Here is a 13,669-nt window from a genome sequence, read left to right as displayed (position 1 = left end):
TAAAAATAATAATTTAATTTTCATAAATATTTTCTTTTTTATTTTAGAAAATAAAAGTTAAATATTTACGTTTTACATCGGAACATATTTTACATGTACATGGCTTGGGTAATAAAAAGTATTTATCATTAATCGGAAATCCGAATAAATTAGTCCATGAATTATATACAGATGAAAGTATACCTCAAAGATATCGATGTGTTATTGATCATAGACCTGATATAAATTCGGCAGTTAGTTCAATTAGTCAATTATTTTCTATTAATCTGATAAAATTACGAATAGAATTATTACAAGAATGGTTACAACCAGATATTAAATATATGAAATTTAATCAAAGTATAACAGAAACATTTCCGATAATAGCAAATTCAGAATCGAATTTAAATCGTGATGATAAGTTATTAAGGTATATTATAATATTAATTTTATTTGAAGTATTTTTTTCTTACATATATTATATAAATATTTAAATATCAATATTATTTTCAGAGCATGTTATATTTTAGAATGTGGAGATCTTGAATTATCAGCTAATTTTCTTATAAATATAGGTTTTAGTGAAAAAAATGAAGATTATAGTCCAGAAGTTCGTTATAGAGCTCTTTGTGTATTGCAATCTATAGTTGATACTGCTAAATTAGAAGATTTAATTAAACGAGATTACCAAACAATTAAGTAAATATTTTATTTCTAAATTATTTGATATCATTTATCAAGTAATAAAATTAAAAACTGTTAAAAACTATTTTGTTTTATATAATACTTTTAAATAATTGTATTTCAGAAATTATATGAGATCTTTGAAATACATAAGTAAATTGGAATTGTTAGGAATAGGATATAGTATAAATACATTTGAAATGTGTTCTAAACATGAACTTGTAGAAATTTTATGGAAAACACAAAATTATTCGCCACAAGCACTGATTATTATTGCACAACTTTGTATAGATTTTGAAATATACGAATATTCTCTCTGGGACAAAAATTTAACAAAAATGGCTAAATTGTTAATGGTATATATCATTAATATAATATTAAGTATAATATAATATTAAAGTAATGTAAAAAAAAATATATTTTTATTATATTTGCAGATTAATGAATTAAAAACAATTTTATTACAAGTACAAAATATAAATACCATTGTAAATTCTAATGGATATTTATTTGGATGGGAAGTAATAATTTCAGAACCTTTCAAAAAAATGGATATGAATCCAACTTCTGAACAAATTGAAAATTGTATTGAAGTTTTACAACTTTTATATTCATGTCCAGTTTTATATGCATTAAATTTCTCTAACATCATAAAATATTGTTTTCAATGCCAACAATTACATTTAGTACTTGCATTTTTGCCATTTTTAAATGATGATGATACAATATTTGTTTTGGAAGTAAGTATTTTTGTATTTTATTTAACTAATAAAATATTAATTGTATTAATTGTTATTTTATGTTTATATATCAGTTTACATATCAGTTTACATATTAATATATATTATACATATTTACATATTCTATCTTTTATAGAAAATTAAATGCACATCTAATATTACAAAAATATTAGAAAATTTGAATAACTTACATTCAAGTGGAGTACTTTGTACAGCTTATGTAAGTATATTAAATATTATTTTATATAAATATAAAATATAATTTCAAATTGAATATTCTTTTTCAGTGTAATAAAATTATAGAAAATACATTAACAAACATGAATAAACATTCAATAAAATATGAATAGCTTTTGTCTTAGAAAAATAATAAATAATTTCTTTTTGAATTATATTATTATATATATATATTATTAAAAATTATTTGAAATTTATACTATTCATTTATATATTCTATTTTTATATAAATTTATTACATGTTAATCATTAATATTTCCTTTTTTAAATTTATTATATATCTATTATACATATATATATTATATATTGATTTTATATATACATTGCATGCTTTATTAATTAATCATTAATAATCACAATTATTTTCAATTAGTTGTATAATTTATTATGCCATTTATCTTGATATTCTTCAATTAATAAAGATTTATTTTGAAGTAATTTTATTTTAAAATTTTCTTCTTCTGGTTCTGTCTTAATTGATAATAATATACATCGATTTATTATTAAATAGTTTGGATTATCAGGACTTCGTTTCTGAATAAAATCTATTTCATCTCCAAGATTAACCTGCATATTAAAATTGATATATTTTTGCTTTAACATGTAATATTTAATGTAATATTTTTATTTTTATTATAATACCTTTATTCCTTTTTTAAAACATTTTTTTCCATTTAAACGTATATTACTCATATAAAATTCTTTATCCACTTTTCTAAAACCAAAAAAATTGTATAACTTTTATTTTAAATTATTTAATATAAAACAATATAAGAATTAATTAATTTCATTAAAATTTTGATCTTTAATATCTGATTATAATAAATTATTTATAAAAATCACTATTGATAAATAATAATTTAACATACGCTCGTGACATTCCAAATCCAGCTTTAGCAACAGCATCTAATCGAAGAGATGGTACTGTAGTTACTATTATTTTTGACTTTTCTGTATTTAAATAATCATCAACAACTGCATCATTGTCATTATTATCATATTCATCATCATCTTCTGTTTGATTTTCTTTGTATTTATTCTATATATACATATGCATATATATTTAATTAATATTTGATTAATAATATATTTTCAATTATCAAGATATAATTTTAATAATTTGTGAACATATAAATAAAAATATGATGCTTGAATGTTAAAATAAATTATTAAAACGTATTTGTAATAAAATTATCTTACTTGTTTTGAAATCTTTTTGTTGCTATTGAATCTTATAAATGTTACAGATATAAGATTTTGTTGTGGATTTAAATAATTTATATGTAAATTATAACGTTTAGAATTAAACTCTGATATATTTTTTAATGTATAAAATATTTGTGTATTTGTACATACTGTTCTTCGTATTACATTAAAAATTATCCAATGTAACATATTGTTTAAAATCAAAAACGGTTTTAAAAGGTTAGGTATTATTCATAGCAATATTTCACGTTTGATTATGAACCTATTTTTATGTTATATGCAAAATTTATGAATTTCAAATATTTTAAAATTTATTAATGCCAAACTAAATATCTTATTAAATATTTATATTTAATTTAATTTTTTATCAGAAAAAAATCTATAAGCATTTTTTTTATTATTAACAAAATGAGCTATTTTTAAATAAAAATTCAAAATCAACATATATTAAATAAATTAATTTTTTAATATATCATATTACTTTTTATAAAAGTTTCATTTCATTTTCACTTATATTAGATAAGTTTTTAGATAAATATGTTTTAAAAAAGTCATTTTTTCATTTATCTTATTATTTCATTTATATTATTTATCATACATTATTTTTTTTATATTGAAATTACATTTTGTTTATTAGTTTGTAATATAATTTATAATTTTTTTTTTGTCTTTTATATTTTTATAATATAAATCTTTATTTTATTTAAATATATTATACATACATTATGGCAAAAATGATATATTGATTTATTTAATTTTATTTATATATATTGTCTTCAAAATTTTAATAATCGAAAATTATTTATTTTTATATAATTTCATAAAAATTATTTATTTAGAACCAATTATATACAAATAATATAAATAATTCATTTTATTTATATTATTAATTATTTAATTAATTTTTAATAAATTATATTTTATAAATATTTTTTATTTCAAATGTTTTAACGTAACTGTGATAACTGTAAATAAAAATTAAATTATAATTTTTGTTATTAATTAAATAAATTATAATGGGATTTTAATTAAAAATTAACTATTTTTCATTGTGTACTTTATTTTAAGAAGTTCTTTTCAAAATACACATAAATAAAAATAAAATATAAATGCAAGTGGTATGTAAAACATGCATTTATATAGTTACATTTTGATTATTATTCAACATTATAATTTGAATTTTTTTTTAAGAAAATAGGATAGTGTTAAAAGTAGTTTTTTAATTTTTTTTCTTTATTCAATTTTGTACTAACAGCAAAAGAGTTCTGAGTTCAGAGTTTATGAAAATACAATACTTAATTTTTCAAAATTCAATTTTTATATGATATAATAACATAATTTAAATAAATTGTTTAATTTAATATTAATAATTATAAATGAAATATAAATAAAATATTATTTATATTAATGTATTATCCTCTTGTGCTGTTTTATTAGTACAGAAACTAGAAATTTTACAGAAATTTTAAGAAAATAGATAATGTTATTTCTAAAATATACTGGTGATTAAATTTACTTAATACATGTACATATATTGTATTCTAATGTTTTATCCTTGTTTGGTTTATTCTGCTTCACTTAAATTGATAATATCTTAAATTAGATCAATACTTTCATGTTCTTTATTTTATTATTTTAATTTGATTATTTCTTTTTTTTTAATAAAAAATATTTTTTAATTAAATGTAAATTGAATATAAATTTCAATAAAACACATTTCCTTTACAAACAAAATCAGATTTTTGATGACTAGAATATTTTTACATTTCATACATTAATTTTTTCTATGCAATAATATGTAATAAAAATTATTATAAGTAACATTAAAAGTAACATTCAACTTTGGTTTGTAGCATTTATTACTGTTACTTTCTTATTCAAAAAAGAAAAAAAAGGAGAATGTTAATATTAAATATTTTTCATTAAATGCACAAGTTGTAAGTAGTGTAATTCATCTTACCAACCTGTATGAATTCATTATATTATTTTTATAGAAATTTTTATCGATGATCTTATTTAATAAACAAAAAATATCATATATACATATTAAAAAACAATTTACTTGCATATTTGATACTAGCTGCCTGAATTTAATTTTTTTTCTCACTTAAAGCTATCATTATTAATTCTTATTATAATAAATTGCGAATAAATATCCGTTTAAGTATATAAGAAAATTTTCAGGTATAAGTAGTAAATTTTGGAGTAATAGCTTAAAATTTTTATTTACATCATAATACTGCGAAAAAGTTTCTCATATTAATCTTAAAAATTAAATATCATTTAAATACTATTTAAAAAATTGTGCTTTGTTTTGTTCTTATTTTCAATTAATTTTTATATAATTTTATCTTTATCTTTATATAATAACTGTAAAATAAATGCACTACTTACAATAAATGCAAACTTTACGTACAATTCCTATATAACATACTGCTAATATTTGATTATTTCATATAATAAATGTATGTATATCATTTATGTACGTATGTACATAATATAAAAAATTTCTAAGTTTAGTTCCTTTTGTTTAGAACAATAATAATGTCTTCAATTGTGCTTTTTAAATATTAAAGAAACAATTATTTTATGCAGGAACTAAAACATAAATTTATAAAATATTGCAACAAAAAGTATTAAAAAATGTTGTTTTGTTTAAGATTATAGCATGTATAACAAAGTATGAAAAGCTTACTGCAAATATTTTATGACACTCTATATTTCAATCATATAATTAATTGTAATAGATTGTACACTTGAAATATATATAATAGATATATAATATATATGTATAAGAAAGAAAATAAAAGGAAAAGTTTAGCATTTTTAAAATTTGATTGAAATTTAGAGTATGTTACTGCTATGCTACAGTATGTACACTTAGCAAGCATTAATATGCCTATTTTTAGTTCATTCTCACTTACATTAGGAATTCTTTCCTGTTTGAAATATGTTGACATATCTTTAATTTACTCAAAATGCACATTGAGTACAAGTACGAATAAAGTATAATATTTTTTTATAAATCTGTAAGCATATGGCACGCACGTCCTATCTTTCTATATTCTAAGCTTTTTTTCAAATATAAAAAAATAGCATGTTCACAAATGGTGGAATATTTTTAGATATCATCACACTATTTTTTTATTGAATCCTTTTATAGAGAGCATGTAATATGTATCAAAATGTGTTTTAATATTATTGAATATAAATGAAAATTATGTTATAACATAATAAAAAAAAATTTATAATAATAATTAATCTAAATATACATATGAGTGTGTAAATATTTTAAGTATAAAAAAAAAAGAATATTTATTCTATATATATATTCGTTATAATAATATGTATTATTAATTTTGTAAACATGGAAATTGATATAAATGAATTTTATAAAAATAATAATAAAAGATTAAAAATTTATAGTTATTTTTTAAATAAAGTTGTGCTATGTTCTCTGTATTATAGGCATACTTTGCACCATATGTTTGTTATTGGTATTACATTTTCTTCATAACTCAATATATATTTTGATTTTTTTTTCATTCTTTAATTTTTATGAAAAATAATTTAGAACTTTTTATTAATCAAATTGCACCAGTGCAATAATCAATAAAAATTATATCTGCCACATTTATTAACAGGAATACAATTTCAAATGTAAAAACATTTAAAGTATTCTATAATAAATGTTTTTCAGAATATAATTAATAGACAGTCAAAATAAAATAAATATTAATATATACATAATACATTAAAATGTATTTGGTATTATGTCATTATAAAAAGAATGTTTATATTCTAGCAAAAAAATATGCCATATAAATTAAATTTGTTATGCACAAAACATGAATATTTGTTGGCAGTATTTCATGCATAATATATATTATTTTTTGTTAAAGTATAATGAAATATTATAATTGCAATATTTATAAAAAATTTTAAGATAAATATAAAATATTTCTTATGAGATTTTTCAATTCCTTTACATCTTTTTTTTTACGTTCTCTAATATGAGATTTAAAAAATACATATGTTTAAAAGACATAAAAAATGTTTGTGTCATTGATTTGATTTTTTTTTTCGTTGCTATGGCACTGTTTGTTTAAATAATTCTATAATGCTATTTTACATTTTATAAAAATTGTTAGTATATTGATTGTTATATCTATCATATGAATGTACTAAATGAATGTTTTTACTATTATAGGTATAAAAATTTAGAAATCTGGCAGCTTTTATGATCAAAATTTTAAAATTCAATATTTAAAATTATTGTAATATAGTTTTATTTTATTAATTAAATCACTATATTTAAAAATACGAATTTATTATTATATTTATGGAAAAAATAATAAACAATAAAATATAATTATTAGATTAATACATGATTAGTACATGTATAAAATTATGAAATTACTACTTTGGATGTATTACAAATTTGTAATTATTTTTATTTAATTAAATATTAAATATTTTTAAAATAATAATATATTTTTATGTTAGGTTTTTAGTTTTATATTAATTTTATTGCTTGTAAAAAAATACAAACTGTAAATTGTACTTTATTTTTGAAATAAACTATAGCTGCCAGAGAGATTTATTAAAATGTATGATTTACTACCTTTTTTCAAAACATTCATATTTTGTTCTTTTTATTTGTGAGAAAATTAATTTCAGTCTGTCAGTTTATATATGGTTTTACCTATATTGAATCTTGATTATTTATTGTTTATAACATAATGCATCTTCTCTGTCTGCGTTTTTGAGGTTCAGGTCTTAAAACAGCACGAACTGCTTCATCAAATACTTGTTTTAGACCACGTTGTGTAAGTGCAGAACATTCCATATATTTTACAGCACGAATCTATAGATTTTATTTGAAATTAATTATTAATTAAAAAGTTATTGTAATTTATTTTATTTATTTTTATATTATAATATTTATTCTAACCTTATTTGCCAATTTTTGTCCTTGTTCACGTTTTATAGCACTAAGACCTTGTTCAGCTAAGGCAGTAAGTGTTTCACGATCATCTCGTAAGTCTATTTTAGTTCCAACAAGTATCATTGGAGCATCTGGGCAGTGATGTTTAATCTCTGGATACCATTTGCTGGTAACATTTTCAAAGGATGAAGGGCTTGTTACTGAGAAACAAATTAAAAAAACGTCAGTCTGTGGATATGAAAGTGGACGAAGCCTGTCATAATCTTCTTGACCTGCTGTATCCCAAAGTCCTAGACTAACAGGTATTCCATCCACAACCATAGGTGCTGAATAATTATCAAACCTATGTCAAATAAATGAAATTTATATTTAAAAAATTTACATTATATTAAAATTTTTAAATACATAATATAAAAAATAAATTATAAAAAAAATTATTTTTTTAAAAAAGATAACCAGTATTTTTTTATTATTTTATTTTATTAAATATTCTAAAAAAAAATGTAATTGATATAGATCATATTATATATATTTTCATTTATTTATATTATATTTATAATTGAAACATATTTTTACTTATGTAAAAATGATACTTACACTGTAGGAACATATTCTCCTGGAAAACTGTCAGTGGTATATGATATTAACATACATGTTTTTCCTACTGTTCCATCTCCTACTACCACACATTTGATTGGTCTACCTGAACTCATGTTTCCAATACTGTAGTAATAATAAAAATATCATATTATTATATCTCAAACAAAAAAAAAATATGTTTTAAACTAATAATATAAAAAATATATTAATAAAAATATAGTTATATTTAATAATAAAAATAATATTAAATGTTTTATCTAAAATTAATTATTTATTAAACATTAAGTAAATCATTTTATAAGAAAAGTAAATTTATCATTATTTAACATTTTAAGTATTAATTATATATTTCTAATTGTAAACAATTACAGAACATATTGAAATAAAGATAAACATTATCCGAAGTAAATATTATGAGAAAAATAGATTTTATAGTGATAAGATATATATTATTTAAAAAAAAAAGGAACATTCGAAAAAACAAAAGAATGCACGTTTCGAATTTAAAGGTTAGTCACAAAGATGAACAGCTTTTTAATGAAGGGCTTGTCCTTCTATTTTGATTTATTTATTCATTATACAATTAGTAAATGAGATTTATAAATATCATATAAACACTTACCAAATATGAACAAATATTTGAGTACAAAAAAAGATCACTGTTTTAATGTGACTCCAATTACAAATATATTGGACGTTCTTTAAAAAATTATAAAACCGGGTGCCATGACGGTATTGCGGTTTTTGGGACTGAAACGGACGTAGCCTTCGCTTGGTGACAGATGTTCGACAATCTTCTTCCTTCCCCTTCTACCAAAATAATTATTCAGAAATGATAAATAGCGACATCTGTTGAATTAAAATATTTTTGCTATGTTTAATGTTTTAACAGAGACAAGATACAGAAAAGATATATCATTACAAATGAGGTACAGAATAAACTTAGCCACAAATAAGACAGATTAGATCTATTATCTTATCAGAGTATTTCATATTTAAATTATCGACTGTTAAATTAGAAATTTTGAATGATTTGATTACATATAATTTAATTTTACAAAATATATGATAAGTTTAGATCATTAAAATGACATTTTTCTGTGTTTTAAAATACTAATTGTACAAGAAATGAACAGTTTTGATATATATCTATGATTAATTTAAAGCGGTTAATTTAAAAATTATGTATAGAATGCAACAAAAGTAAAATTATTTTTTATATATTTACATATGTCTAAATTGAAATTTCATATTTCGAGTCCTTTCCTTTTTTTGATAATACAATACAAATTTTATTTAAATGAGTCAAATCTGTTATTAAAAAAATTAACGTAATTATTTTACGCCTAATCAATCAGTTTTGTATTCAGAATTTTATTTAAATTAAATCATTATAATATATATAAATAGAACAAAGAATTTACTTATAATTTTAATAATTTTAAATCATCAATTTTAAAAAAATATATTTACATCCTAATTTTTTTTCTTTATATTATGTATTCTTAATTCATGAGTTTTTTAAAATTGTAAATAGAACAGATTGGCAAAGATTATGATGTGTAGTGATTGAAGTAAATCATTGATATACATGCATATAAATGAATGATAGAGCAGATAACACGTAAAATTCGTTTAGAGAACAGATAAAAAATCTATAAAACATAAATTCGTAAAACATTACTATAAAATTTAAATATAGTATTTGTTCAAAGATATAGTATGATTGATACATATATGATGATATTTTTGATATCAATGATTTGTCAATTTAAATATATTTAATTTCTGCTATTAATATATGTTTATATCAGTATTTAATATCTGTGGTTGGTTATTAAAATCAAAAATATGATAAAATGAATTTAATATTATGATATTAAATAATAATAGATGATGATAAAAAATATACATTTTTAATATTATATATAAAAAATATATTTATATAAAGTAATAATAATTACACATATTTATAAAAATTAAAAAAAAATTTATATTTCAGAAATGATAGATTTAATTTTATCAAGAAACAATGTTTATGTATGGAGTGCAGAAGGTAATAATTCTATTCTTATTTTTATGAAATTTGTATGAATATTTGTATGAATATATTATGTAATAAATAATATTATGTAATATTATGTAATAAATAATAATTTATTTTTAAACTTAATTTTTACTTTTTATTTTGTTTCTAGATTGGTTAAAACTTAGAAAAGATTATCGAATAATTGGAGAATTCATTGGTTGTCTTCCAAAGAAACCAAGACAAGATATATTTTTAGGTCTTCCATTACTCTTACAGCCAGAAGAAGTATCTCTTTTACTTGAAAAAAAAATTGCAAGGCTTATACAATATTCATGTTTTCAAAAAGCACCATCTGATTCTTTAAAACAAATTTTTGAAGAATATAGAAATATATTATATGCTGAACAAGAAAAATGTTTAAGGAGAGAAAGACAAAAACAGGTTATTAAAAAAATATTTCCTAAAAATATAATATATATCTTATATGTATATAAATGCATAAAAAATATATTAATTATATATATTATTATATATATTATTATAGGTAATTGGTATGATGGATAAAATTATAGAAGGAAAAAAACGAAAAATACTTGGGATAGAAACAAAAAAGAAGAAAACAAAAAAATCATTATCAGATCCAAAAGTACAAGCAGCATTAAATAATATTGAGATAAATAGACAGGATCTATTAGAAGAAGAAATGGCAAAATTACCTAAATTAGATAAAAATGAAGCTTTGATTCAGATTCATACAGGTATTGAAAAGAAATATGAAATATATATAGGATAATGCAATAATATATGCATAGTTATGTATATCTATAATTTTATTTCGTAAATATTTTATAGAAATATGTTTTTAGTGTATCCATGGATAGATAAAGATATCAAAATAGTAGAATGGAAATATCCCTTTAATTATAAACAACAACTTCGATATAAAACATATCAAGATTTATGGGAAAAAGGATATTATGTGTCAAGTGGAGAAAAATTTGGAGGAGATTTTTTAGTATATCCTGGTAAAGATAAAATTTTATTATATATTGTTTATGATTATAAATGATTAATAGATTTAAATAAATATTTTAATAATTTGTATTTTTTATAGGAGATCCTATTATGTTTCATTCTCAATTTATAATTTTATGTAAACATGAAAATGAAGAAATTCCAATAACTGAACTTTCAGCACAGTGTCGAATTGCTTGTCATGTTCGAAAAACACAAGTGTATGCTTTCTTTTCTGAAAATCAAAATATAAAATATCAATCATTTCAATGGGCAGAAAATGCTATGCTTGAAAATATTTAAATTTTACAAAAAAATTAAATAACTTTTTTTCTTATTTATATCTTTAATTTACAATTAATTCAAATAATACAATATAAGTATTTTCACTTAAAGAGTATCAATCAATACAAATCTATTATGTTGTGATTCAGGAATAACATTAAAATATTTTTTATATATAACACTATTTTCTCTGTCTGCATAATTCAACTTAGCCCAAGAATGAGACATATTTGGATTAATCTTTTCACAGGTAATCATCACTTTCCCACTTTCTAAAGCATATAATGTACCATTTTTACCAAAACCAACCTATGAAATAAATTAATATATATTTCAATAAAAACATTTGAACATGCTACAAAATGATTATTATATACAAATAAAATTAGAATTATACTTACATATAATCCTGGATGAAATCTAGGTTTAAGTTGTGTAGCTAATATTGTAGATTCTTTAACATAATGTCCATCTTGTACTCTCCATCCTCTATGTTTTGGTCTTGTGTTAATAGGTGCATTACGTGTACTACTACTAGCTTTCTTTGATGCATATCTCACATATGCTATTAAAAATTTCTTAATTCATAAAACTTGAAAAAATTATTATATAAACAAATAACATACTTTTTACATGAATTTAAAATATTTATCATTTTTTTATTATAAAAAAATTAAGAATATTAAGATTACTATATAAAATATTTACTATATAAAAAAATTAAGAAAATATTTACTTTATACACACCTAAATTAGTAGTAGTACTTTTCACAAGTAATTTAGAATTTTTAATGCAAGTAAATAATTGTGTTAAAAGTATCATATCTGAAATTTATATAAAAATAATATATAATAATATATATAAATAAATATATCATTTTAATAATAAATTTTTCAATTTTAAATAATATATTTAAACAAAATTATTAAATATTTATAATCATTAGTTTTATTTAAAGTCTGTTTATAAAGTCAAATCATTAGAAATAAATCAAATTATGTGATATATGCTTCAATTGTTAGTTGGCAAAGTCTTCTAAATATTAGGATTGATATTGTAATATATACTTACTTTATGACTTTTGCCAAATAAACCGCTTATTTTTGTAAAAATATAATATATTTATAAATTTTTATCTTAAATATAAAATTGAAATTTGAGATATTATATTTTTAAACTTATATATATTTTTATTATATTTTTAGATTTTGATATATAAAATCGAAAAATAATAGTTTTAATTGTTAAAATTCAATAGTTCAGAAAATATTTGCATGCAAAATTGCAAGTTTTTATACGTTATATATCATAACGCCATATTGATTTTTTATTTAATTCGATAATTAAATTGTGATTGAACAATAAAAGAACAGAACGTGACAAATTCAAAATATTTTTCAAGGAAATACAAACTGTATTATATTATATATCCAACTCGAATCATATAATAATTGAAAATTTGAATATAATCCAATTTAAAACTAATATTCTAGAAGTTAAATATGAAGAGAATAATATCTCTGCGATTATAGATATTAGTTATATAAATATTTATCATGACAATTTTTTTATTAAATAAATAATTATATATTAGATTAATTGTAAAAAAATTAATATATCATTTTATAATAATCATAAAATTTTTTAGATAGAAAATGTAAATTCCGCTGATATTTTTATTGTCCAATCAAATTGTACACAAAATTTTCTTTCTTTAACCGAAAAATAATTTGAATTTAATGTTGATTGGTGTTTCAATCAAATTGAATAAAAATTCAATATAATTCTTAAAAACTTCGTAATTTTGCATACAAATATTTTTGAATATTAATTATTTTCGAATTTTATACATAAATAAAATATTAAAAAGTTTAAAAATTTGATTGATCGAAATAAAGATTTTAAAACATAAATTTAGTCTATATTTTAATTTATAATTTGGATAT

The 13,669-nt window shown here is 19.1% G+C and overlaps 5 protein-coding genes across 12 annotated transcripts in view; 2 read left to right on the top strand and 3 right to left on the bottom strand.

Annotated features, from left to right (window-relative positions):
• Positions 1 to 2,078, top strand: part of rod (kinetochore component rough deal) — a 10,567-nt gene extending 8,489 nt beyond the window's left edge. For all 3 annotated transcript variants that reach the window (XM_086903227.1, XM_086903226.1, XM_086903225.1), the window contains exons 28-33: positions 48 to 409; positions 493 to 678; positions 788 to 1,019; positions 1,101 to 1,403; positions 1,540 to 1,623; positions 1,691 to 2,078. In XM_086903227.1, coding sequence (XP_086759353.1) covers positions 48 to 409; positions 493 to 678; positions 788 to 1,019; positions 1,101 to 1,403; positions 1,540 to 1,623; positions 1,691 to 1,753 — 1,230 coding nt within the window. In that variant the 3' untranslated portion in view covers positions 1,754 to 2,078. The remainder of the gene's footprint in view (positions 1 to 47; positions 410 to 492; positions 679 to 787; positions 1,020 to 1,100; positions 1,404 to 1,539; positions 1,624 to 1,690) is intronic.
• Mtl (Rac family small GTPase Mtl) overlaps positions 1 to 9,179 on the bottom strand; it is a 23,382-nt gene extending 14,203 nt beyond the window's left edge. The window contains exons 1-5 of one of the 4 annotated variants that reach the window (XM_086903237.1): positions 9,017 to 9,179; positions 8,392 to 8,517; positions 7,801 to 8,137; positions 7,552 to 7,713; positions 5,053 to 5,444 (exon numbers count right to left, since the gene is read on the bottom strand). In XM_086903237.1, coding sequence (XP_086759363.1) covers positions 7,579 to 7,713; positions 7,801 to 8,137; positions 8,392 to 8,507 — 588 coding nt within the window. In that variant the 5' untranslated portion in view covers positions 8,508 to 8,517; positions 9,017 to 9,179 and the 3' untranslated portion in view covers positions 5,053 to 5,444; positions 7,552 to 7,578. Of the gene's footprint in view, positions 1 to 5,052; positions 5,445 to 5,962; positions 6,001 to 7,340; positions 7,714 to 7,800; positions 8,138 to 8,391; positions 8,518 to 9,016 lie in introns of those variants that run through there. The other 3 variants (XM_086903239.1, XM_086903238.1, XM_003689607.4) reach the window with 3 other exon arrangements.
• On the bottom strand, positions 1,827 to 3,290 carry LOC105737285 (mitochondrial transcription rescue factor 1). Its single transcript, XM_012494730.3, has 4 exons — positions 2,841 to 3,290; positions 2,510 to 2,679; positions 2,283 to 2,355; positions 1,827 to 2,207 (listed from the first exon to the last, which is right to left on the bottom strand). The coding sequence occupies exons 1-4, from the start codon at positions 3,033 to 3,035 to the stop codon at positions 2,010 to 2,012; spliced, it is 636 nt and encodes a 211-aa protein (XP_012350184.3). The 5' UTR covers positions 3,036 to 3,290; the 3' UTR covers positions 1,827 to 2,009.
• Positions 9,087 to 12,085, top strand: Tsen34 (tRNA splicing endonuclease subunit 34). Of its 3 annotated transcripts, none has more exons than XM_086903235.1 (6): positions 9,087 to 9,323; positions 10,397 to 10,450; positions 10,593 to 10,864; positions 10,968 to 11,181; positions 11,290 to 11,448; positions 11,538 to 12,085. In XM_086903235.1, the coding sequence occupies exons 2-6, from the start codon at positions 10,399 to 10,401 to the stop codon at positions 11,738 to 11,740; spliced, it is 900 nt and encodes a 299-aa protein (XP_086759361.1). In that variant the 5' UTR covers positions 9,087 to 9,323; positions 10,397 to 10,398; the 3' UTR covers positions 11,741 to 12,085. The 3 variants fall into 3 exon arrangements, with proteins under 3 accessions (XP_086759361.1, XP_086759362.1, XP_003689682.2); XM_086903236.1 differs by having other exon boundaries at positions 9,312 to 9,597; XM_003689634.4 differs by lacking the exon at positions 9,087 to 9,323 and adding an exon at positions 9,909 to 10,223.
• mRpL27 (mitochondrial ribosomal protein L27) lies at positions 11,764 to 13,669 on the bottom strand. The gene is made up of 4 exons (XM_012494774.3): positions 12,795 to 13,669; positions 12,470 to 12,547; positions 12,124 to 12,287; positions 11,764 to 12,031 (listed from the first exon to the last, which is right to left on the bottom strand). Exons 2-4 carry the CDS (start codon positions 12,543 to 12,545, stop codon positions 11,828 to 11,830), a joined length of 444 nt encoding a protein of 147 aa, XP_012350228.1. The 5' UTR covers positions 12,546 to 12,547; positions 12,795 to 13,669; the 3' UTR covers positions 11,764 to 11,827.

Source organism: Apis florea, unplaced genomic scaffold (genome assembly GCF_048593485.1).
Source record: "Apis florea isolate Af1SG1 unplaced genomic scaffold, ASM4859348v1 contig_2291_pilon, whole genome shotgun sequence".
In the NCBI taxonomy this organism is placed as follows: Eukaryota; Metazoa; Arthropoda; class Insecta; order Hymenoptera; family Apidae; genus Apis; species Apis florea.
This window is presented reverse-complemented; position numbering and strand designations above follow the sequence as displayed.